This window comes from Dipodomys merriami, unplaced genomic scaffold (assembly GCF_024711535.1).
Source record: "Dipodomys merriami isolate MVZ:Mamm:240054 unplaced genomic scaffold, mDipMer1.0.p SCAF_4, whole genome shotgun sequence".
In the NCBI taxonomy this organism is placed as follows: Eukaryota; Metazoa; Chordata; class Mammalia; order Rodentia; family Heteromyidae; genus Dipodomys; species Dipodomys merriami.
The window spans coordinates 12,002,007-12,028,839 of NW_027205603.1; the positions used below are offsets into that span (position 1 = coordinate 12,002,007).

The window sequence follows — 26,833 nt, forward strand, 5'->3', positions numbered from 1 at the left end:
TATTCATACCACTTGAGAAATAAGAAACAATTTTTTTAGCTCTAAACTGAAAAATTTTTCCCCATTCAGCATGAGTCTAGATCTTTATCACTGGGTGAGCTCCTCAATCAATATTTTTATGTTTTATTTTTTCTTTATAGTGCTGGGGATCAAACCTAGGGCCTTGTGTATGGTAGGCAAATATTCTACCACTAGCTACATTCCTCAGCCCTGACATTCTAAGAATAACTTCGGTAAAACAGTTAGAGGAAGATAAATCTGCTTTGAGTGAGAACAGACGATTGCTAACATCTTTAGCCAAATAAAAAGGATTTCTCAATGACTAAATATCATTTGTTCCTCTTCTTTATCACAAATAAGAATAATCAACTTATTCCACACATAGTCCTCTTACATAATCATGATGGTGTTTCTACGTATTTGAGACTACTGATGTCCTGAATAGTTTATCACCTGGGGTACAGTCCTGGGCCTCATCCACAAAGATGGCGTCAAAAGAGGCAAGCAAAGGCTTGCTCAGCTGCCAGAGTTTCAAATAGCCTGGAAGAGGGAAACAGCAAAAGTCATAATTCACTTTCCTTAAGTACTTACACCTAACAGTGAGTGAGGTATGGAAACTTGCCTACCATCATGAGTCATTTGGTAAGCCTCTTCTTTGCATTCTCCCAGCTTCCGCATGTTGTCCCAGAGTCGGCTTGCTTCAAGGACACCATTCTAGGAAGTAAATGACACAATAACTCAAAGTTTAAGACCTTGGAAAAGAGAGCAAGGTGAAATCATGCTGTCACTACCACATACAGCAGGACAAGCAAAGGCATCATTACTGAATAAAGGGACAGGCACCTCCCAAGGCTCCACTTTTAACAGTGTGGAGGTTTCACATGCTTGAGAGGAGGGGCAAGCTGGGCTCACACGAAACATGAGAGCAGAGATCAAAGTCACAATGGCTGAAGAACCAGAAAAGGCCCAACTGCTCTTCTAGGTTCATTACTGACAATTGTTTAAAAAAAAAAAAAGAGAGAGAAATGAGCTGGGCCCTGGAAGCTCAAACCTATAAATCCTAGCTACTCAGGAGGCTGAGATCTGAGGATTGTGGTTCGAAGCCAGCCCAGGCATGAAAGTCTGTGAGATGCTTATTTCCAATATCATTATTGGAAAAAGCTGGAAGTGGCACTGTGGCTCAAGTGGTAGAGTGTTAGCCTTCAGGGATAGTGTCCAGGCCCTGAGTTCAAGCCCCTGGACTGGCACCAAAAAAAAGAGAAGTGATTGAATAGACTTGATTTTACTAGTAACTTTTCTGCTAGTGAAATCAATATAGAACCAATAACCAAAACAATTAGAAAAGACTCCCAATCATTAGATTTGATTCAATTCTGGGGCCTGAGGATGCAATAAGAAGTTCTGGGGGAAAAAATCATCATTCAATGTCTATTCTTGTCTGTTTAACAAGAGAATTAATGTGATGACTGACATGTCTATGCATGGTCTTCCCTGGAGAAAATACTGTACAATTCCCAGTGCCATGTCAGGCCTGTACTTTAGAATTTTTTTTAATATATCTTTTTTAATCTTCAAGTTGTTGTACAAGGGGTTTACCTTTTTTTTTTTTTTTTTTTTTTGGTCATGGGGCTTGAACTCTGGGCCTGAGCTCTGTCCCTCAGCTCTTCAGCTCAAGGCTAGTGCTCTACCAGTTGAGCTACAGTACCAATTCCATTTTTTTTTTTCTAGTGGTTTATTGGAGAGAAGAGTTTCGTGGACTTTCGTGCCCAGAGTGGCTTTGAAAAGTGATCCTCAGATCTCAGACTCCTGAGTAGCTAGGATTATAGGCGTGAGCCACCAGTGCCCGGCTGGGGGTTACCTTTTGACACATCAACTTGTGTTTATAGTGCATCTTGATCAGTCACCCTTTTCACTGTTCTCCTCCCTCACCTACTTCTCCCCTCAGTTCCATCAAGTTTTCTGCTTCCTTTTTCACATATGTACATTGAGTGTTAAGACTGTACTTGTCCTGACAGACCTTAATCTCATCTGCCTATTTTCAATTTCTTGTGAGAAGGAAATAAGAAGATAGAAATAAGCTGGTCACTAGTGGCTTGAATTTGTGATCATGGCTATTCAAGAGGCTAAGATCTGCCGGGTGCTGGTGGCTCATGTCTGTAATCCTAGCTACTCAGGAGGCTGAGATCTGAGGATTGCAGTTCAAAGCCAGCCGGGCAGGAAAGTCCGTGACACTCTGGTCTCTAGTAAACCACCAGAAAACCAGAAGTGGCACTGGAGTGCTAGCCTTGAGCTTAAGAGCTCTGGGACAGCACCCAGGCCCAGAGTTCAAGCCCCACAATGAACAACAACAAAAAGAGGCTAAGATTTAAGGATCACGGTTCAAAACCTTTCCAAACAGAAAAATCTGTGGGACTCTTATTAACGATTAACCAGCAAAAAACTGGAAGTGGAGCTGTGGCTCAAATGGTAGGTACCAGCCAAGCAAGACAAAAATAACAACAGCTCCCTAAAACCAGGGACATCTGATACTTACCAACTTCTCACTCTGTTCAACCATGACTCTCTGTCCTTGGCTGTTCTTACACCAAATAGGTACATGATCAATAGTCAGCTCTTCATCAGCGGAGGCAAAGAAGTTTTCCAAAGTCTTACATACAAGCTTGGCCCTGATGAATCCACCTTTCCCTTCAGCAAGAACCGAATTGACCATGAAAGGCGTCAACTTGAAGAGATTCAACTTCTTCTTCAGCTGGTACCTGTAATGCACATGCCAAGTAAATACCATTTGGCTTTACTGGCACTGTGGTGATGAGTTCCCCCTCTCCATCCCCCTCTCTCCAGTGACATCACAGGTATCTGAGATATATTATACAAGGTGAGACAGAATGCTTAAAAGGCCACAAAAATCCTGAAAAGTCTTCATCTAATTCAATCTGGTTTTTGCTAGGCTTTCATGAACGAACATCTCACAGATCCAGAAGATGAATCCACTCATGGCCATTGCTACTATTCTCAGCTAGGATCAAGGCTCCCAGAAGCCCCACAATGGGACACTTGAAGCTCTTTGAAGCCTTTGTGCACAGGAAGCCAGGGGTGCATGCAGGTTTCCCCACCCAACCTTCCAAGTATCAAGATGTGTGATATCTTGATCATTTTGACTTTCTGTGCTTCAATGTCAGAGAAATGAGAATGCTCCTCTCAGCAAAATATTATGTACAAACAATATATCTTCCAGGGTAAGAGAACCAACCACTAACGCTGCCTGTAAATGGATAATGGCATCACATATTCTTAATGTTGTGGGGTAAATTCACATGCGATCATGAGGATCGCATATAAAACCCAGAAAGAGACGTGCAAATGGCGCTGGCCTGGCAATGCTCACTTCCGCCCGACGTGCCCATAGGCCATGGAATGAAAGGTTTTGCAGATGACATTACTGGGGAAGACGAGCTCAGCCTGCTTTGCGATGCTCTTGTTGAATGTGACATACAGAAATCTGCTCTGAGACCACTTCTCGGCGTACTTGACTAGGGTAGAGGTCTTCCCGGTGCCTGCAGAAGCCAAGAGGAGAGGATGTGACCCTCTGCCCAAGCAAAACACACTCCAAGGGGGGACCCTATTCAGGTCTTGATCAAGCTTCTCTCTCCTCTGGCTTGAAATCAACATGACTTTCATAAGGACAAAAAGGGTGCAGCAACTTTAAAATCAGGTAAAGGTAGATGGGGACATTGTGTTCCTGGCTCTAGCCAAACAACAAAGGGCAAGCTACCTGACTCTCCTCACTGAGCTCCAGTCTGACCCAGGGGAATATGTGAATAACCTGTACGTATAGGATTTGCGAGGGCAAAGATAAGCATCAGGTCTCCCGCAGCAGGAATTCAATAATGGGTAACTGTTGCTGGCCTAACACTCAATGATATATGTCAAGCAAGAGCATGAAAGGGAGACTCGGGGATTCCTCGGATCCATTCTAGACTCTCGTCTGTTCTACCTCTACACCACTCAGTCAATTGTTCTGTCACTTACTTAACAAGGATTTCTGAGTACCTACTACACGTTCAGCTCTGTGCTAAGCATTGTGAGATGCTAAAAGAAGATATACTACAGTCTAGCTGGATATAAAACACCAACACAAGTGAAACAGACAACATGAGAGCATAATGCGACACAAGACAGTGAAAAAGAATATGGAAGCTGGGTACTGGTGGCTCACACCTGTAAGCCTAGCCACTCAGGTGGCTGAGATCTGAGGATCACAGTTTAAAGCCAGCCTGGGGAAAGAAAATCCATGAGACTCTTATTTCCAATTAACTACCAGAAAACCAGAAACGGTGCTGAGTGCTTGCCTTGAGTGGAAGAGCTCAGGGACAGCACCCAGGCCCAGAGTTCACACCCCATGACCAACAACAACAAAAAAAGAATATGGATTATCAACAACAATAAAAGTCTCACCTATAGATGAACAGGGTTGTTTTGAAGAACTGTGGGAAACTAAAGAAATATTCATAAAATGCATTTGTTACCTATTTCTACTATTGTGATGAGGTATCAAGTGATTAACACATTATTAGTTATAAGAGAAAAAGCCGGGTGCTTGTGGCTCATGCTTGTGGCTCATGCATGTAATCCTAGCTACTCAGGAGGCTGAAATCTGAGGATCATGGTTCGAAGCCAGCCCAGGGACAAAAGTCCCTGGGAGACTTTTATCTCCAATAAACTACTAAGAAAAAGCCAAAAGTGGTGCTGTGGCTTAAATGGTAGAGCATTAGCTTTGAGCACAAAGAGATTCAGGGACAGTGCCCAGGACCTGAGTTTAAGCCTAGGACTGGCAAAAAAAAAAAAAAAGATTACTACAACTGGATATTTAGGATTCAAGTGACTGAAGAAGCCTTTATCAGGGAGTTACACAAATGATGAGAGTCAATATACATGGCAAAGAAAAAGAGAAGAAAGAAGAAGATGGAGCAATAAAGAAGAGGCATAAAAAAAGAAAGGGAGGGAGAGGAGTGGGGAGGGGACATGTCTTTGGAAAAACAAAAAAACAGCTTTGAATTCTGGTTCTACCTCTTATTTGTTTATATAATCTGAAATAAGTTTCTTGTAGCTTAAACTTCCTTATGTATAAGCTAACCAACTTTTACAGAATGATGTTAAAGAGAACACCAAGCCAGTATACTGCATGCATTTAATAAATTGTAGTTAGCAGGTAGAAAGGAAAAAGAAACGGGTTCTAGGTAGAGAAAAATGGCATGAGAAAAGATTTAGACAAAAGACTAATCAAGTATTTCAGGAGACTATAGGATCAGCTCAGTGACAACATATTTAGGGAAATTGCTAAAAATAAATGGAGGGAGGGCCCTCAAGATATCACCCTACAAAATTAGAAAGCTACTGGAACCCTTTATGCTAATTAGCAATGGCCTAACTTTCCAGAAGCAATTAGTTACTGTACATATACAATGATAATTGATGGTTTCAACCAATCCCACTGTCAATTAATGTCTACGAAATATTTGTTAAAACAGGAATTCTAGTGTCGAAAAATGTTCCCTAGAGTAGTGCGAGAAAGCAAGTATTTCTTGGCCTACTGCTTATGAGACTATCTGACTAGACAGTTTGATAAAAGATCAATGCACAGATGTTCTGGCATGCAGATAATGGGTAGCAGAGGGAATGATGGTAAAAAGTAGCAAACATGAACTGGATGCTCTATTCCAGGAATGTGCTGTGTACTCCCTTACCTGCAAAGGCCATAATTTTTACCACCTGGAGAGGCTCCATTTTATGGTTCAGAATCAGCTGTTGCTCATGTGTAAGTTGAATGGATGCTTTCTTGCTATAATCATTCACAGAAGAGAAATTAAAAAAAGGTAATGAAAAAGTGCAAGGAATTTACTGTCCAAAAATCAAATAAACAGCTGGGTGCCAGTGGCTCATGCCTGTCATCCTAGCTACTTGGGAGGCTGAGATCTGAGGATCACAGTTCAGAGCCAGCCCAAGCAGGAAAGTCTGTGAGACTCTTATCTCCAATAAACCACTAGAAAACCAGAAGTGGCACCGTGGCTCAAGTGGCAGAGCACTTGTCTTGAGCTGAAGAGCTGAGGGAGAATACCCAGGCCCAAAGTTCAAGCTCCACAACCAACAACAACAACAACAACAAAATTCAAATGAGCAAACTGGCTAATCAGAAGTTGACCCAAAATAGACTTCCCCTTAAAAGGATAAAAATCAGATTATGATACTGACTGCACAACATGGTAAAGCTACTCAAAAATTACTGAATTATACTCTTCAAATGGATGAAATTTATATAATGTAAATTATACCACAATAAAAATGGTAAAGTAAAATGTCTCCCCTCCTTACTCAGCAGAATTAATAATGGAAGAGAAAACACTTGCTTATATTTATATACATACATACCCTGGCCAGACAGATGGCTCCTCCTTAACTTTAGTGGCCTGAGTATTAGAATTCTCCTGAAGATATAGGCAGTAGAAAATGTTGTAGTGAATCCTAATAAGGGAGAAAAGTAAATTAAAAAGACTATCAAATTTAGGTCACAATCTATTTCTTAATCAGATTCTCTCTAGAGGTGACAGAAGCACTGTCAGGAAACACAGTTCTGAGCAAGGTGCTTGTTTCTATGTGTGACGTCAAACGGAACAAGATGGGGATGTACCATCCCTCCAACAGGAGCTCTAGATGTGCTCTGAAAAGATCATTGATCTGGCTATGGTAATCCCAGCAACTCAAGGGGTAGAGGAAGGAGGATTTCAGTTTAAGAGCAGCTCAGAAAAAGTCAGCACATAACCCTATCTAAAAAAGAAAAAAGAAAAAACAAACTAAAAGAAAAAGGACTGGGGATATGACTTAAATGGTAGAATGCTTGCCTAGAAAACATGAGGTCCGGGGCTGGGAAGGTAGCTCAGTGGTAGAGTGCTTGCCTTTGCATGCATGAGGCCATGGGTTCGATTCCTAAGCACCACATAAGCAGAAAAAGCTGGAAGTGGTGCTGTGGCTCAAGTGGTAGAGCACTAGCCTTGAGCTGAAGAGCTGAGGGACAGTGCCCAGGCCCAGAGTTCAGGTACCATGACTGGCAAAAAAAAAATTAAAAAAAAAAAAGAAAACATGAGGTCCTTAGTTCTATCCTTGGTACCAGAGAGGAAGGGAAGAGAGGTAGGGAGGGAATGGAAAAGCAGTAAAATCCATGTTAGGGTTGCACAACAGCTTACTGCCTGCCCATCTGGGTGTCTTTACTCCAGGCAGCCTGCCAGATGTTACTGCTGGCAAGTGGGAGGGAGAACTGGCCAAGTTGGGACCTTCTCACATTACCACAGAGATTGTCACAGTTCCCCTCTCCGGCCCCGTACCTATTGCTGATGTTGATTCCCTTCTCCCTCATGGCGTAGAGCAGCACAGCTATACAGTATAAGGTTTCGGTGACATCTGGCATGGTCACTGTGGAGCCGGGTCTCCTGAGGCAGAACAGCAGCTGCTGGATGTCGTGGACGCCGCTGGAGAGAAGCACCATGGCTGCCACCAAGGCCCAGACATTAACGCCCTGTGAAGTGAGGCACAAGGGATAAGCGGAGCTGCCCAGGCACAGGACACAATCAGGAAGATTTGCACCAGAAAATCAGGGACTAGCTACGGCTTGACTGAACTGAGCTCAAGTGCTCCAATAATATTTGGGAAGCCACAGGACCTTCCTTTTGCTCCAGAATCCTTCTCTTCCTGTTCAGATTTGAAATCTTGATTTTCTTTAGTATTATTACATTAATAAAGTACTGAACATGAAACCTTGCATGGGGGGGGCACTCCAAAATTATGAATTCTCTTCTCATTGTCCCATCTCTCCTTTCTAGGTCAATAGGAGTTCACAAGTACTCAGTGCCTCACTGGGAGGCACAAAGATGAAGAGACAGCAGGACATTATGGTCCATGTCTATAATCCCAGCACTTGGGAGGCTGAGAAGAAGGATCAAGTATTAAGAAGCCAGACTGGACTATATCATGAGTTCCAGGTCAGTATGGGCTATATTGTTGACTCCCAGTCTCAAAAGACAAAAGACAGAAAAACACACTGCAGTTTTTGGAGACACTGTAGCTGACAATTCTCTCACACTACATTTATTTACGTTTTTAGTAGGTAATAATGACTAAATGTTAAATTAAATACATATTAAATATGATTTTAAGTAACCTATATGATGATAGTAGTAATGCTCCATTTAGATAATTCTAAGTAAATGGTGACTAACACAGAAGGAATTAATTAACAATGGGTACCTTATTCTTTATTATTCTTTTTTTTTTGGTCATGGGTTTAAACTCTGGGCCTGAGTGCTGTCCCTCAGCTCTTCAGCTCCAGGCTAGCGCTCTACCACTAGAGTCACAGCGCCACTTCCGGTTTTCTGGTGGTTTATTGGAGATAAGAGTCTAATGGAGAGAGAAAAGTCTCACAGACTTTCCTGCCCAGGGTGGCTTTGAACCACAATCTTCAGATCTCAGTCTCCTGAGTAGCTAGGATTACAGAGGTGAGCCACCGGCACCTGGCTTCTTTATTATTCTTATACCTATCCCTGTTAAAGAACGAATTCTGAGAAAGGAAGTTTCCCATGCCCCTCGACTATACCTATTCTGTGAGAGAAAGTATACTCTACCACCATTAACCATCAAGACAGAAAGAAACACAATACTGGGGTTTCTACACCTCTGTGGCTAGAATACAGGTGAAGGTTGCATGTAGTTACCAAAAAGAAACATGAGAGCCTTGAATCTGTGTGAGGGCCAAATAGGGCTGAGAGCCAAGAAACTAAGGGCTATTTTCTATCTTCTCCTTACCTCACTGTGACTGTAACAAGACCCTTAACTTCTCCACACCTTTCATACAACCAAAGCTGCCCCCAATGGAATGGGCTGTCTTTTAAAGATAGATGGCTATCTTTCAGGAATATTTCAGACAGGACTTTTCAACAGAATAGGAAATTGCTTCTTAAGATGACTTCTAAATCCAAGAATTTGGAATTATATGGCCCTTTATTTCTCCAAGGGGATCCACAACAAGATTAATGCTTCAACACATTCACTGATGAAATGGAGACTGTGAAAATAAACTTTCACCATCAACCTACTTTCCTCCCTTGAAAAGCATTGCCCCCATCCTCCCACGGGCTCCTTCTTGCGTACCCCAGCAGCCATGTAGAGGTCGGGCAGGTACTGACGCACACATGCCTCTGCCTCAGGAAGGAGAGGATGATCCCTCAGACTCCACAGCACCCTCTCAGGATCCACACTTGGGGAGCACTTAGTGGTGGCTGTGTATCTGTAAGACAGTCAAAGACGAGTCCATAAGGCAGAGGATCTATAAGGCAGCAACATACAAGAAAGGACGTGGGGAACTCTCCCTTGCACCAAGGAAGAAAGGCACCTTATGAGGTTCAGCACACACAAGTCTGACTCTTTTTCTATGCCACAGTTCAAGAGGATGCCGTCCACTTTGCTCACAGCTTGCTCTTCATTCATCAGGTATCGATGATACAGCTTTTTCCAAGGAATGAACTGTGTAGTCAGAAAACAAAAGGAAGTAACGTGTGGGCAACGGCTCTTAGAAAGAAAACTAGGCCACAAACACATAGACAACATTCTACCGACTAACAGGCACTTAGAGCTCACAATTCAGAGGCTGAGCAAATCAGGTAGAAATGTTGCATCAAGTTTGGGTAGAAACTAGGAAAACTGGGGTCTTAGTTCTAACAGTAATTTACCACAGACTCTGGAAAAAGCTAATGCTTGAGCTTCCTTATCTGAAACATCAGGACACTATAATATTCAGAGTTTCTTAAATATATGAAGCAAACTGATAGAAATAAAGAAATAGGTAGTAACAGCTACTTTCAGTGGATGAGCAACCATACAGAAGTTGAATAAGGGAACACAAGACTTGAACAACTCTTTAGCATAGAGGATGCACCACCCAACAACAGAATATGCATTCTTCTCAAGTATACATGGAACCTTCTCCAGAAGACTCACAGAAATCTCATTAATATGACTCAAGTTATACCCAGTAGTTTAAAAAAATACAATGAAACTAGAAATCAAAATAGCAGGAAAACTAGAACATACACAAATACACAGATTTTTAAACAGGAAACTTTGTTTCTTTTATTCTTTTTTTTTTTTTTTTTTTTTTTGGTCTCCCTAGTGAAGGTTAGGGGAGCTCTAACAAAGATTGAAGCAGAGCTGAGCTTGGCAGTACATTTGTAATCCCAGCAATTTGGAGCCTTGAGGCAGGAGGAACAAGTGTGTGTTCCAAGCTTGTTCCTGCAACAGAACTATTAAGAAAAATCGGAAAAAAACAAACAAACATAAAGCTGAGTTTTGGGGTAGGGGATAAATCCTTAGACAAACTAAGAAAAAAGAAGAAATGAGAGGATATTATAACACTATTTCTGATGTACAGAAATAAGAGACTACTAAGAACAGCCACAATCCAACAAATTGAGTCATTTAGAAGAAATTAATACATTCCTAGAAACACACAATCTACTAGGACCATATCATGAAGATAGAAACACTGTGAAGACGTCAATAATGAATAAGGAAATCAAACCAACTATCAAAACCTCCCAAAGAAAAGCCTAGAACAGACGGCTTCACAGGGGAATCCTACACAACATTTAAGAAACAATTAAGTCCTACTTATACTCTTCCAAACACTGAAAAGTAGGGAGCACTACCAAAGTCACTCTACTACCATGATACGAAACCAGAAACAAACGCTACAGGAAAAATCCTCAGCTGGGACAGACTACCAAAAATAAATCATCAGAAATAACAAAAATAGCACTATTTTACCATCTCAGGAGGTTAAGTACAAACTAGGACACTGTCCCAAGGAGCTTCCCAAATGGAACAGAGAAAATCCTGACTTAGCCCACCTATGACTGCTCGGTTCCTCAGTTCTCAATTTTGTGAACAGAAGTACATAAATACCTCTTAAAGCAGAAAGAATACAGCTAGAGTGACACAAAATTTCTTCCAAAATCTTTTAAAGAAAAATCTGCTATCTTGCACTCCATCACTAATAATGGAGCAATGAAGAAAAGAACAGGATCTTTCCTGAGAATATGGTATCCCAATATGTCCATCTCAAAGGGAGATTCCTTCATAACACTCATGTATTAACCATCTCCTATAGATTAAAAAAAATATGGGATGGTACAACAATGAATCCAAAACCAAACCTTCAAATAATATGATAGCCAGCTTAAATCATTAGCCTCTACCAATAAGCTAGGTGGGCAGGAAGCCTGTTTAAAACTATAATAACAGAACATGATAAATGATGTTAACAGAGAGTTATAACATGCCTCAAAAAGGAGAAAATGATGGAGTTCAACAAGATGAGAAGGGAAGTAATTACTAGAACGGTTGAGCCTTGAAGAAGGCCACAGAAATAAGGGGACCTCTAGTTGGGTACCACTAGTACGTGCCACTCAGGAGGCTGAGATCTAAGGATCACAGTTCAAAGCCAGCCCAAGTAGGAAAGGCCATGAACTCTTATCTCCAATTAACCACCAGAAAACTGGAAATGGTACTATGGCTCAAATGGTAGAGTGCTAGCCTTGAGCTTTTTAAAGCTCAGCAACAGTGCCTAGGCCCCAAGACCAACCAACCAACCAACCAACCAACCAACAGAAAGAAAGAAAGAAAGAACAGTACCTCTAAGTAGGGTGGGGAAACTAGAACCAACAGTGGGCACAAAAAACAATCCAAGACTAAAACACAACAAATCATGTATTTCAGGTGGACTACAGAGATGTATTTAGATGAAGGATCAAAGAAGCTGGAATAGTAGGGTAGGACAAGCCTTCTTAAAGGCTGGCCCGAGTTTGGACATTTTTCTGAGGACAAATGGGAACCACCATGTTTCAAGAGAGTGTCTAATTGTAAGGTTGTGTTGAGTGAAGCTAAAGATGCTCAACAGAGTGCTTGACTCACCAGTGGGTCACTGATTATTTCCCTCCACAGGTGGCACACCAGGCTCAGATTCCAGTAGAGGTCTTCCACAGGCAGGAAGGCAAAGATATGCCTCAGGACTTCATTAGGCAAGCTACAAATGTGGCTTGGTGGTTCTTGGCAGGGCAAGGTCCCAAGAAGGCCATAGTATGAGTCAGGAATGGGGTCAGGACCAATGTCCTCAATGTCTTGGACAGTTTCTCCAGAATCTGCAGAGTGCTGTGACAAACAGTCCTCTGCTTCTTGCATGGCCTCCCTAGGCCTTGTGCACGGTGGGGACAACTGAAGCCGTGCAGTCTTCTTCGCCACTCCATCCCACTGCCTGGTCCCTGTAACCTTATTGCTGTCTTCCTCAAAGGACCGGGACCTCTTCCTGGGAGGTAGAGCTGACCTTGATGAGCCTACTCTCACTTCTCCATCGCCTTCCTGGGGCAGGGCGCAACTGCCCTCAGCAGGAAAGATCATGTGACCCTCAGAGTCCTGACAGCTGTCCTGGCCAACTGAACTGCTCTTGGCCATGTCATTGGTGCACTGCTGCTGGCCAGCTAGGAAGAACTCAGGACTGTGTCTTCGACATCCTTGACCTGTGCAAAGAACAAGAAGAAAATGGAGAAGCAATGATTAGTGATTACTGACGCAAAGTTGACCCAAATAAGACAATCAGACATTAAGAAAGAGACAGAGATCAGTCATTGGGTGGTATGATTATCTAAGTTATACCTTCAAACATATGCAAAGTCAAATGCTACACACTGGACACTTGACTGGACAGATAGAAGATAACTGCTCCTGTTCACATATATACTCATACAACACAGCTCTCCTGGCTCCTGGCTCTTTCCTACAAATCTGTAGGAAGACTTTCTGCTTAAGCAGAAAGAAAAATGCCTTACATTGCCATGTTCAGAAAATCCTACTCTTCTAATGTGACAGTTAAAAATCTTTTAATTTTTTTTTAACTTCCTTCTGTAAAGCTGATGCATTAAGTTCAAGGAATCATAATTATTTTTGTATTATTAATTGTGCCCAATTTCTTGTATACATGTCTTTAGTTGGCACTTATTTATTTATTATCTCTACTTCTGAGACAAAAATAAAGTGACAATTCCCAACCTCACAGAACATCCAGGCATGTAGGAGATCCCATGGTGATTCCATACATCCTGGTGGCATTTTCTAATCCTAAAAGTTATTTTCAAATGTCAACAAAGATTCTTACTTTGGAAAATAAGGTAATGGACTGAAACAAGGTTTAGCCTTTTAAGTGAATTTATGGAACTGCAGTGAGTATTTCCTTCATATTATAGAAAGAAATCATTATAGCTGCTTCTAGAAAAATGTGATAGAAACCCAGAGTTTTCAAGTCAGGCCTAGTTAAATTCTGGCATTTCCTAATTGTCAAATTCATTTACACTAATAGTGAAGAACCTACCACATGCTCAGAGTCCTGAAGAACTCACAACACAGAAATTGACTTAAACACATGAAGCACACCAAGTATCAAAAACAGGTAATTAAGATTTTTTAAACTGTCTCACAATATTTTTACAGGTACCCACAAAATAAGAAACATATGTATGGATGGATGTATGTTTGTGTGTGTGTATATATATATATATATAGAGAGAGAGAGAGAGAGAGAGAGAGAGAGAGAAAGAGAGAGAGAGAGAGAGAGAGAGAGAGGGAGGGAGGGAGAGAGAGAATTTTTTGCCAGTCCTGGGGCTTGAACTCAGGGCCTGGGCACTGTCCCTGAGCTTCTTTTTTTTTTTTTTTTGGGGGGGGGGGTCTGGTTGTGAAGCCTGAACTCTGGGCCTGGGCGCTGTCCCTCAGCTCTTCAGCTCAAGGCTAGTGCTCTACCACTGGAGCCACAGCGCCACTTCGGGCTTTTTTCTTTGTGCTTATGTGGTGCTGAGGAATCGAACCCAGGGACTCATGCATGCAAGGCAAGCGCTCTACCACTGAGCCACCTTCCCAGCCCAAATTGGGAGGTTTTTTTTTTGTTTTTTTGTTTTTTTTTTTGTCGGCCGTGGGGCTTGAACTCTGGGCCTGGGCGCTGTCCCTCAGCTCTTCAGCTCAAGGCGAGCGCTCTACCACTTGAGCTACAGCACCACTTCCCCCTGAGCTTCTTTTGCTCAGGCTAGAACTACAACTTGAGTCATAGCACCACTTCCAGTCTTTTCTGTTTATATGGTACTAAGGAATCGAACCCAGGGCTTCATGAATGCCAGGCAAGCACTCTACCACTAAGTCACGCTCCTAGCCCTACAATGTTTTAAGAAAAGTAGTTTACATTAAAATTGCATGGTAAAATCAGATGCATCAAAAGAGAAAACCAATCTAGTTTATACTAGCAGGAATTAGCAAAATAAGAATTCTTCTGGTAAAGACAGGTAATAAGAGAACCAAACAGCCAGATGAAGACATTTATGTATTATCAAATATGCCAGTGCCAGTGGCTCATGTCTGTAATCCTAGCTATTCAAGAGGCTGAGATCTGAGGATTGTGATTCAAAATCAGCCCAGGAAGAAAAAGTCTCAGTGAGACTCTTATGTACAATTAATGACTCAAAAACTGGAAGTGGCACTGTTCTCAAAGTGGTAGAGCTCTAGCCTTGAGCAAAAGAGCTCAAGGACAATACCCAGGCCCTGAGTTCAAGCCCTACCCCTGACAAAAAAAAAGAAAGAAAAGAAAAAAATCAGGTGATGGCAAGAATAAGATTGCATCTATTACAGAAACATGGAAACATGTTTTTTAGGAGTGACTGTAACAAGCTAGAAAATGATGTCCAAAAATATTAGCTAAAACATATATTCCAATTGGGTACTGGTGGCCTATGCCAGTGTTCCTAGCTCCTAAGGAGGCTAAGATCTGAGGATCACACTTGGAAAGCAGCCCAGGCAGGAAAGTCTTCGTGACTCCTATCTCCATTTAACCAGCAAAAAGCTGGACGTGGGACTGTGACCTAAGTGGTAGAGTACCAGCCTTGAGTGAAAAAGCTAAGGGTCAATGCCCAGGTCCTAATTTCAAGCCCCAGTACTGGCATAAGAAAACAAAGCATGCATTCCAGTTGATATGAAAAAAACTAAAATCTTGTAAAGGAGAAGGGTTACTAGATGACAAAGAACAGGCTCTGACATAAAAGCACTGAATGATGGTAGACTTTGGGAAACAAAATTAATGACATCATGGACTTAGTGACACAGTGGTCAAAGATTAATAAAGTCGCATAATCACAATGCTGACACTGGTCCATATCTCTTAGAACATAGGGCTGGGAAGGTGGCTCAGTTGTAGAGTACTTGCCTTGCATGCCTGAGGCCCTGGGTTCAATTCCTCAGTACCACATAAGCAAAAAGAAAAGAAAAAGCTGGAAGTGGCGCTGTGGCTCAAGTGGTAGAGTGCTAGCCTTGAGCTGAAGAGCTGAGGGACAGTGCCCAGGCCCAGAGTTCAGGCCCCACGACCAGACCACCCCCCCCCCCAAAAAAAAAAAAGAACATACTAGCATGTGTCCTGAGGCTCTGGTCAATCATTAGGACAGAATTGTCATGGAAAATTCACAGGGAAAGTATCACACTACTGCAACAGGACTATAAAAATCATACCAGCGGTATTTTCAAGTACTTTTAAACTGGAGATACTCAAAGGCCACACAAATGGGAGTTTGAAATGCAAGATTCGTTTTTGAAGACCTACCCCTACTCCCTCTTTGTGTTCTGGGTCTAGGATAGAGACCTTGGTTGGGATCTCTGTTTGTCCATCTTTGGCCGAAGGGCTGGGTTCCAGCCAAGTGACTCTGAGCCAAATGCTGGCAGTCGATAGCTGTAAGATGCTTCCGCTTAAATCGTTGCACTGTTTCGTATCAACAAGCAGAGGAAATGAGATATTCATTAGTTATAACTAGCTCTATAAGCAAGCCAGCAAATTACTCAAGTTTTTAAAAAATATAACTGATGACTGATTTTATAGATCACTCCAGCCAGCCCTTTCCTTCTTCCAGTGCCACCAACATTCAGCCACTGTCGTAATGTCTTAGTATTCCTTAGCATTTAATAGAGAGCTGGAGGTATAGCAAGTGGCAGAGGACTAGCCTAAGAAGCTCAGGGCCCTGAGTTTAAACCATCATTATCACTACAAAAGAACTTCATGGGCTGGGAAGATGGCTCAGTGGTAGAGCGCTTGCCTTGCATTCCTGAGGCCCTGGGTTCAATTCCTCAGCACCACGGAAGCAAAAAGAAAAAAAAAAGCCAGAAGTGGTGCTGTGGCTCAAGTGGTAGAGCTGTAGCTTTGAGCTGAAGAGATGAGGGATAATGTCCTAGCCCAGAGTTCAGGACCCACGACTGGACCCCCCCCCCAAAAAAAAAAAAAAACTTCATAAAGAATCTCAAAATGGTATTTTAAGATCCTAAAATGATTTTGAAATACTCATTCAAAAAGAAGTTGCTATGAGTGGATAGTTGTAATTTGGCATCTTTTCCAGGTCATTGTCTAGACCATAAACTTTTTTTTGTCAATCAATGGGCTTACACTCAGGACTTAGGTACTATCCCTGAGCTCATCAAGGCTAATGCTCTACCACTTGAACGCCACTTCCAGACAAATGTTTTTATATTTACAAATATTTAAAAGTTGGCTATAGATTTTTTTAAATAAAATTATAACATATTTGAAAAAAATCCTTAAATCTGTCTTTTTTCCCCTTATGATTTAATAAACAACAACAACCAAGAGCAGGCTACAGCTTTTTTCTTTTTTTCTTTTTGGAAGGGGGAGTGCCTATCCTGGGGCTGGAACTCAGGGACTGGACACTATCCCTGAACTTTTTTGTTCAAAGTTAGTGTTCTACCACTTAAGGTACAGCTCCACTTCCAGCCTTTTGGAGATCAGAGTCTCATGGATTTTGCTGCTCAGGCTGGCTTGATCCCCAGATCTCAGCCTCCTGAGTAGCTAGGATTACAGGCATGAGCTAATGGCACCTAGCTAAAGATATAGCTTTTTAAAAATAAACATACTCACCATCCCTTGTATATACCAGCTTCTCCAAAATTTAGAATCAAAACACAGTTATAATGAAATAGGCTAGAAATTCCTTAGAAGGACCACCTGGCATACACCTCTCTGCCCCAAAAAACAGCATGGTACTGAGAACAGACTTTGAGGCATAGCAGTAAGGTCCTCAAGTGGAAGAAAACTGAATCCAATTTTCAGAACCCTCAGAGGAAGAAATTTCTCATCCTCCCTAACATTATGTTAAGGAGTAATCGATCCTAGAAGCCTCTTTCAAGAGTACCAAAAAGGGGGACTGGCAGTATTGGCCAGTGGCAAGCATTTGCCTAGCATATATACAACTCAGGATTTGATTAATAGAGTACTAGGTAAGCCACAGCTCCACTTCTGGCTTTTTTTCTAGTTAATTGGAAATAAAGAGTCTCACAGAATTTCTTGCCTCAGGATTGGCTTCAAACCATGTGCAGATATACATTATAGTTATTTTCAAAAACTAGATGGTAAGGCTGGGTACCAGTGGCTCACGCCTGTAACCCTAGCAAATTAGGAAGCTGAGATCCGAGGATCATGGTTTGAAGCCAGTCCTGGAGCAAGAAAGCCTGTGAGACTCTTATTTCCAATTAACCAGGGGAAAAAAAAAAAAGCCAGAACTTGAGTGAGCTGTGGCTCAAGTGGTAGGAAGAGTGCCAGTCTTGAGTGAAAAAAGCTAAGGGACAGCACTCAGGCCTGAGTTCAAGCCCCAGAACTGGCACACACACACAAAAATAAAAGAACAGATATATATATAGGTGCGTGTATGCATATACATATATATATATATGTATATACATATATATGTATATACATATATATATACATACTATCTTCTACTGAATAAAGCTTCTTTGACAAACATTCATAAAACATGGAACTATGTTTCAAAATATAGATAATAGGGGCTGGGAAGGTGGCTCAGTGGTAGAGCGCTTGCCTTGCATGCCTGAGGCCCTGGGTTCGATTCCTCAGCACCACATAAGCAAAAAGAAAAAAAAAGCTGGAAGTAGCGCTGTGGCTCAAGTGGTAGAGCGCTAGCCTTGAGCTGAAGAGCTGAGGGACAGCGCCCAGGCCCAGAGTTCAGGCCCCACGACCGGGCCCCCCCCCCAAAAAAAATAGATAATATATAATGGTAAAACTGAAAGTATAACAGCAGCCTCATTACAACCAATTGTTACTAGAAATACTTTAATAGCTAATATCTTAATAGCTCATATATTATTAAAAACAGAAAATCCAATATCCCTTCCACTTGAATGGTTTTATAATTTATTTCTGTTATTGCTGAACTATTCTCTAAACACTAAATCTTATTCAATCCCTATGAAGGCAATAAAATTTTTTTTGAAGTTTTTCTAAATTACAAAGGCAAATATAAGCAAGGCATGGTAGAATAAGCTTAAAAAAAGATTCTATAACTGTGCAAAATAAACTTATGTTACTGATAAGTGCTACCCAGTCTATGGTGTTTTATCATAATAGCCTCAATGAGCATGTTCTGAACAAACTGAGTAAAAGATGAGGAGGGCAAAGTGAAGTGATCTAGGCTTAGGTGGTGTAGAACCTAAGCCTAAAAGAAAAAAAAAGAACCTAAGCGGAGACCACTGGGCCTTTTATGTGGATCTGGGCAAGAGCACAGCCAGAAAAGGGACCTCCTCAAACACCACATAGGACAGATGGAGAATATCAAAAGTGTTCGGTCCAGTCTCAAAAGGAAAGGTTTTGAGGAAAGGGGATAATATGGACAGAGGAATACATTAACGTATTTGCCTCATCCAGATCTGAACTGTTCGCTGAGATTACATTTGTAGAAATCAAACTAAGGCACAGGAATGAAGATCTAATGGGAGTGCTGAAACACATCGCTCTGCGTCAAGAGTTCAGCTACATCCCAATGTATTCTCTCACCAAGTCCTTACTTGGTGAGTTTAGGTAATGACGAGTGGGAGGGGGCATCTCACCTGGGAGAACCAGCTTTGGTATACTTAAGGAAGTTGCCTCTGTTATACATTAAATGGTGCAGTGTTACCTGAGGAAGAGCTGTCATTTTCACTGGATTGGCACAGCAAAAATAACTGTCCCAACTTCAGCTAGTAGCCGGTACAAATAAACTCTATCTCAGGTCTCTCAGATGTAAGTGCTGTGATACCCAGAAATGGGGTTGGGGAACAGGAGATCTGACTCCACCTCCTCTGGCATTAACTAGCCATTAAACACCTCCTCAAAGCCCCTTAAAGGCTGGGTGGTAGGTCCCCTGGCAGGTGTCTATATTATTCAAGTCTATGAAAACAAGAGGTATAACAACCTGTCACACTGAATTCACAGGAGAACGTCTACTTGTGACACCCACGTGGAGGCTGACGCCTACCTCTATACCTCAAAGCCTAGCAACAGAAGCATTAGAACAATTACCTGACGACCATACCAGTGGAGTGTCTCCTTAAAGGGACCTGCTTTATTTTAAAAGCATTAGTGTTCTTGCTAAAGTATAGTTTAACTACACCGAAATTCTAATTACCCTTCTATTTTTATTAGTATGCCTTTTTTGAAAGCAGGTCTAGTACAGCTTTATCAACATACATAAAGATGTTCAAATGCCACCCCCCTCCCCCGCCTGCTTCCATTAAACCTTCCACATCACCCAATTTCAAGGTGCTGAGCCCTCCCGGCATAGCAGATGCACTTTACATGTCTCTAAAAGGACATCTGAAACCAGAGTGCTAGCTGCCACGGTGGGCACGCACAGGTGAGGCAAAGCTGTCTAAACCAGGGAGCATCCTTATGCTTACAGAGAAAGACAGCGAGGCTTTCCAAGCCTCCACAGATGCTCAGGTTCACCTTCTCCACAGCAAGAGGCCTATACCGCTTTTTCAGACTCTCTCCCAACAGTGACTAACAGACAGGTGTCATATCCTCAAGGGACATGACAGAAAAGACCAAGAATGTGGGAAAAAATATTTTCTCAAACAGAATTTTGCCAGGCTCAAGTAAACCCATTCCCATACTGCTTTTTGTGGGATAGCTTCTCTTCTTGTGCTTTATCTCTGTTCCCCCTCCCCCTACGTAAGACTCCCCCCTTTCTAAAACCCTCAGATGTCTCTGCTAATCCTTGCATTTTAGCTCTGGCTCTGTGGCCTGCTGGCACCTCAGTTTCCTTCTCTTAGCTATTGACTTAAGGTTGTCATTACCTGGAGTTCAGACTTGCCCCAGTCGTCAGATCTCTTCACTTCAGGACTGTCTATTCTGACCCTTACCCTTTGAAGGGAGATCCTCTAACGGAAATTAAGTTTAGTCTCCCTTGAACAACACTTAGTACTAAGCCTCCACTCCTTGAAGGGAGGGATCATGACTCATCACTTAACCCCCAAAGAAGGAAGCACTAAAGTAACCGACTATCTCCCTTCACACATCAAGATGGCCCAACAGCCGTCAATATACATGGAACCTTCTTAGATTATTAAGGGATTGAAGATAAACTTCTATTGTGAGGTTACTGCAGGTTTGAATTTATTTGTTTCTGCCTCAAAACTTACCCTAACCACCTCAGGGTCATTTGAAATTGATACCAAATATTTTCCTTTCTTCCCCTATCTTTCCTAATTAAAAAGTCCTCTCAAACTTAACAGGTTATGAACCAAAATGGACAAGATGAAGATAGTAACTGCCCTAAAAGGGAATAACTATGGCTAATCAAATGATCTTTTAAAAAATCAATTTAACTTCCTAAAGCAAGGTACTCAATGGAAGAAACTGCTCTTAACACTGTATCTACCTTTGCTTATCAGACAATGTACAGAGCCACTTACCCTCACTTGGTGAGCTTTTCCACAAGCTCTGCACTTTGACAGGAGGCTGTGATGATATACACATGGACGTCTGGTCTCTATAGATACTACAGGTGTACTACAACGTAACCCCCATCATTACATTGACTCTGGAATGTAGTGGGTCTAACTGCAGCCTGAGAAAACTGAGAGCCCAACTTAAACACAGTTAACAAGAGTTGTTGCTCGACTCCAGCATTGCAGAATAGATTCACTCAGCAAGGAAGGATTTAACACGTTAACATAGCAACAAATGATCTCTGACATACTACATATTATAACAACTTTTTTTTTCCTTTTTTTGTCGGTCATGGAGCCTGAGCTCTGTCCCTCAGCTCAAGGCTAGCACTCTACCACGTGAGCCACAGCACATCTGGCCTTTTCTGTTTATGTGGTATTGAGGAATCGAACCCAGGGCCTCATGCATGGGAGGCAAGCACTCTACCACTGAGCCACCTTCCTAGCCCACAACTTTTTTTCAATTTGATATGAATGCATACCTTATACAAATTATTGTTTATTTATCTTCATTGCAGTTACTTCATGTTGTTCTTATATAAACAGCAATTATTTGTGTAAGAACCTATTTTTAATAAGCCTTTTCCACTCCTAGATTAAAATTTCTATGGTATTAGACAAGAAATATACTCACTACCTTACTTACGTAACTGCAACTCCTCTGTATATCACCTGACAATAAAATTAAAATTAAAAAAAAAATCTCTATGGTAATGGTAAGTAGGAAGGCATAGCTCACTTATCTCCAGAAGCTAACCTATTGCTTCATAATTGAAACAACAGCATCAAAACAGGGCCCTCTTCTCAGGCTGAGGCTGTCTCCCTAGGCTTGGAAGCTCTAAATTATCTTACAGCTCCTGAGTGCTTTGTAAGTTCTTCTGTTCTTTCCTATACTCAAATTTAATCTGCACAGTAATCCCATGATTGGGCCACAATTAACTGGGGCTCAGAGACTTGCTGAAAGTCACGACAGCTTGTAAATGAACTTGGGTCTCCTGACTGTCAGGTCTAGTGTACTTCCTATGGTAACATTCTCCTTTCTGTGTCAGAAAGCTTTTTTTTTTTTTTTTTTGGCCAGTCCTGGGGCTTGAACTCAGGGCCTGGGCACTGTCCCTAAACCTCTTTTGCTCAAGGCACTCTACCATTCTATCACAGCACCACCTCCAGCTGAGGAATTTTGCATGCTAGGAAGGCACTCTACCACCAAGCCACATTCCCAGCCCTGTAAGAAAGCTTTAAGTTAAAAAACCTCAAGTTGGCCTAAGTTATTGTCTAGCAAGCAAGAGGCGGGTTCAAGGAAGAAAAGGAAAAAGGAAGGAGGGAGAAAAGGAGGTGAAAAAAGAAGAGGAGAAGGGACATTGGGTTCAATCTCCAGTATTGTCAAAAAAAAAAAAAAAAAGGAAGGAAGAAGAGGAAGAGGAGGAGTAGTGAAGGAAAGGAGAGGCAGAAGAGGAGGAAGAAACAAACCAAAAAACCCTTCAAGTTAGCCAGGCATGGCACAAGCTGGTAATGCCAGCACTTGGGAAGCTAAGGCAGGATGATTGTTGAGTCCATATAAGAACTTCTAGGCTACTAGTGAAGCTCTGTTAAAAAAAAAAAATTCCCCTTAAAAGTGGCTTACACCTATAATCCCAGCTACTCAGAAGGCAGAGATCAGGAGAAATGCAGTTAAAGTCCATTCCCAACAGAGTTAATAGTGAGACCCTATCAGTCAGTAAGCCAAGTATGGTGTTAAGACATCATGCCTGTAACCCTGATGGGATGTAATTGAGGTGTAGGGAAGAGGGAAAAACTATCAGACCCTATGTAAAAAATAACTAAAGCAAAAAAAGGGGAAGGGGGCTGGGGGTATGACTCAAATGAAAGAGGGCCTGTGTAGAAAGCACAAGTCCCTGAGTTCAAACTCCAGTGCTGCAGAGAGAGAGAGAGAGAGAGAGAGAGAGAGAGAGAGAAAGAGAGAGAGAGAGAGAGAGAGAGAGAGAGAGAGAGAGAGAGAGAAGGAAAAAATCCTCAAGTTTAATTCCTGTATCAAAATTTTAATAATATTCAAAAACTACTACTATAAGAAAACTTCTAATATTTTCTGGAGACTCTAAATGAGAAACTAAAAGTATTTTGCTCTCTTTAAAATAAACAGGGAACACACTGCAACTAGTTCAACACTCTGGTATTAACTCTTTTTTGTGTGTTGGTATTGAGGCTTGAACTCAGGAGCTCATGCTCTTGCTTAGATTTTTCACTTAAAGTTGACACTACTCCTTGAGTCACAACTCCACTTTGGGCTTTCTACTAATTAGAGAAAACAAACTGAAAGACTTTCTTCCGCATTGGCTGGCTTTGAACCTTGATCCTCAGTTCTTAGTCTCCTGAGTAGCTAGGATTACAGGAGGGAGCCACTGTGCCAGTTGGTATTAACCCTTGATGTATAGCCAGATGGCTACCAGCTATCCTCTAAATCCACAGGGTACAGGTTAGGAGGTTCTATCTCTCCAATCATCTTATACTCTAAACTACCATGATTCTCTTGGAAACAGCACTCATTTTCTACAACAAGCATGGATAGGTTGGATTGTTCACGGTTATGTTTCTCACAAGAGGAATGACAAAAGAAAGAAAAGGACTACTATTTACTGTGCAGAATATATTCGTATATATTTGAAAGGCTTTCTCCACAACCACCGTTATGTATGTACTATGTCCCAGATTCATTATAAACTCCCCGAGGGATTTCCTTATGGTACCCTTGTTCAATGCTATTTTAGATACTGAGAATATAAAAATGAATATGCTTGACCATAAGGCAGGTATCAAAACAAACACAAATTGCTAAACACAAGAGCAATATAAGTGCTATATAAATACATAAAGCGCTATGGTGGTAAAGAAAAGTAAATAGAACTAGCAATGTTGGAAGAGGCTTTAAGAAGTATTGAGCCTTAAAAAAACAAATGGGTGTTGGGCACTGGTGGCTCACGTCTGTAATACTAGCTACTCAGAAGGCTGAAATCTGAGAATATAATGGTGCTCAGGGACAGCACCCAGTCCCTGAGTTCAGGCCCCATGAAACAGACAGACAGACAGACAGACAGACACACACACACACACACACACACACACACACACACACGAGATACACACACACACGAGATACACACACACAACCACACACACACACACACACACACACACACACACACACACACACACACACACACACACACACACACACACACACACACGAGATTCAGTTAGTCAAAGAAACATAAGCAAACCCCCAGAGGCATGGCCAACCACTCGTGTAGCAGAAAAGGTGCATTTCTTTCGAACAAGGTCACTGATGAGGAATGATGATAAACAAGGCTGGAAAATGAATTTGAAGTCAGAAACAACAAAGGTCATTTAATATATTGCTAAAGAAATTACCTTCACCAGCAAAATGTAAACCAAAACTAAGCCAGGCACTGGTGGCTCACACCTATAATCCTAGCTACTCAGGAAGCTGAGATCTGAGGCCTGTGGTTCAAAGCCACCTTGAGCAGGAAAGTCTGTGAGACAATTCAATGAATCACCCCCTAACCAAAGTGCAGCTGTGGCTCAAGTGGGACAGTGCTCAGGCCCTGAGTTCAAGCCCCAGGCCTGGCAAAAAAATTAAAAATTAAAAAAAAGGCTATCATAAAGAAAACAAATATGGGGGTGGAGATCTTACTCACTGGTGGTAGGAATGTAAATTATTCCAGCCACTATGAAAATCAGTTATGGATGTTCCTCAGAAAATTAAAAACAGAACTCTTCTATAACCCAGCCATACTATTTCTGGGTAGATAGAAACCCAAAGGAATCAAAGTCAGCCAGGTGCTGGTGGTTCATGCTGGTAATCCTAGCTACTCTGGAGACTTAGATCTGAGCATCATGGTTCAAAGTCAGTCTGAGGCAGAAAAGTCTGTGGCACCTTTTCCTCCAAAGAATCAGCAAACAGCCAGAAGTGGAGCTGTGGCTAAAGCCAAGGGATACAGTAAGGTTCTTAATTCAAGCTGTAGTAGCAGTACACATTTATCCTAGGACTGTTCACAATAGCCAAGTTATGGAATCAATCTAGGTGCCCAACAACAGATGAACAAATAAGGAAAATGATTTTAAACACATACACGTGTACATACAAATATATACATACTTACAAACACACACAATGGAATTTTATTGAGCCATTAGAAAGAATAAAATGTCTTTTGCTGCAAAATGAACAGAACTTGAAATCATCATGTCAAGTGAAATAAGCCAGTCTCACAAAGACAAGTATCAAATACTTTCTCTCATTGTGAAAAAGAAAATCAAAGTCATGAAAATAAAAGCAAGGAATGGGGGGCACGCAATAAAGAGAAGGGAAACAGGAAGGAAGAAGAAGGATAAGAAAGAGTACCAGAGAAGGCAAATATGATCAAAATATATGTAATCATGTGATCAATATGATCATATACTGAAATATGACAAAAACTCTTCCTATACGGTTTAATTTGTGCCATTACAAAAAAGAAGATGAAGAAACTGGCCTTTATTCTGTAGGCAATTCAGGGTACCATGCAGTTTTTAAGTAGGGTCATTATAACAATCAAATTTAGATAGACATGAAAACTGTAAGAAAAACAAGTTGGAAGTGACTTTACCAACTTATGTCAGAGCTAGTGATTGCCTGAGGGCAGCAACACTCAGAGCTAGTAATTGCCTGAGGGCAGCAAAACATTTTGAAGACCAAAAATGTGTTTTGAGCTGTTGACAAGAAAAGACAAAAGAGAAAGAACAGCAAGGACAAGTAATGTTAATAATCATATTAAAGATTAAAAGATCTTTTCTTCAATCATGTTTTTTCTAGAGTGAGGAAGGAAGCTCAAAATTCCAATTTTAAAAGTAATTTGGGGTTCTGATTTTTCGAGGCAGGGTCTCAATAAGTAGGTCAAGCTGGCCTTGAATTCAAGTCAAGGTCCTCCTGCCTCAGTCTTCTGTCTCCTGGGATTACAAGCATCCACCATCACATCTGGTCTTTATCTTTTCAAAGTATCTGTGGAAAATCAGGTTACAGCCTAGGAAACAGTTTGAAATATGAAAGTAGTCATCAAAAGGCATGTGAATGGTCAATGAGTATCTAAGACGTGAGTTGATAAAATTTCTAGGAGATAAGCAATTTCATAGCCAGAAACAGCAAAGACAGAATCCAAATTCAATTTCCAAATAAAAGCCTAGGAGAGAAATAGAGGAACACTACAAGCAAAAAGAAAAAAAGAAATGGTAGGACATACGAAATTCAAGTGTTTTTTTTTTTTCATTTTATCTCCCGTTTTATGTTGCTTGCGTCAGGCACTAACGCATTCTGATTGCACCCATCCTTCCTTCCTCCTTTACACTTCGCTAACTACATTGTCATGGTAAAGTCACTAACTTCATTATGCCTTAAGTCCACTGCTTGTCAGACCAAAAGGACTGCTTTATGGGATGGTATGTGGATTTACTTAATGCCAAGTGCTTTGTTAAACCAGAGCGCAGAACCAAATTAACGAGCAGTTGTTGTGCCTTGCCCTGGTGGCTCATGCCGGCAATCCTAACTACTCAGCAGGATGAGACCTGAGATAGAGGTTCAAAGCCAGCCTAGTCAGGAAAGTCCATGAGAATCTTCATCTCCAGTTAACCACCAAAAAAGCCAAAGTGGAGCTGTGGCTCAAGTGGTAGACCAAAATAAGCTCAGGTTAAGACACAACCAAAAAAAAAAAAAAAAAAAAAGGCGGTTGTTTTGAAGCCTGGCCTTTAGTGGTGATTTCCATTTTTTTCCCCTGAAATAAGAGAAAAACACCGAGGCTAAATGACTAGTTCCATCAAGGAAGACCACACCTAACCCTAATTTCTTCCATCACCTCCAGTCAGTCCTCAGATCTCA

At 41.5% G+C, this 26,833-nt stretch overlaps 1 protein-coding gene across 4 annotated transcripts in view; it reads right to left on the reverse strand.

The window, feature by feature from the left end:
- Positions 1-26,833, reverse strand: part of Fbh1 (F-box DNA helicase 1) — a 40,102-nt gene that overhangs the window by 12,735 nt on the left and 534 nt on the right. For 2 of the 4 annotated variants that reach the window (XM_069990537.1, XM_069990539.1), the window contains exons 2-12: positions 15,725-15,880; positions 12,013-12,614; positions 9,437-9,567; positions 9,196-9,331; positions 7,377-7,567; positions 6,427-6,519; positions 5,745-5,839; positions 3,386-3,554; positions 2,534-2,756; positions 627-714; positions 454-540 (exon numbers count right to left, since the gene is read on the reverse strand). In XM_069990537.1, coding sequence (XP_069846638.1) covers positions 454-540; positions 627-714; positions 2,534-2,756; positions 3,386-3,554; positions 5,745-5,839; positions 6,427-6,519; positions 7,377-7,567; positions 9,196-9,331; positions 9,437-9,567; positions 12,013-12,614; positions 15,725-15,880 — 1,971 coding nt within the window. Of the gene's footprint in view, positions 1-453; positions 541-626; positions 715-2,533; positions 2,757-3,385; positions 3,555-5,744; positions 5,840-6,426; positions 6,520-7,376; positions 7,568-9,195; positions 9,332-9,436; positions 9,568-12,012; positions 12,615-15,724; positions 15,881-20,874; positions 21,450-26,833 lie in introns of those variants that run through there. The other 2 variants (XM_069990535.1, XM_069990538.1) reach the window with 2 other exon arrangements.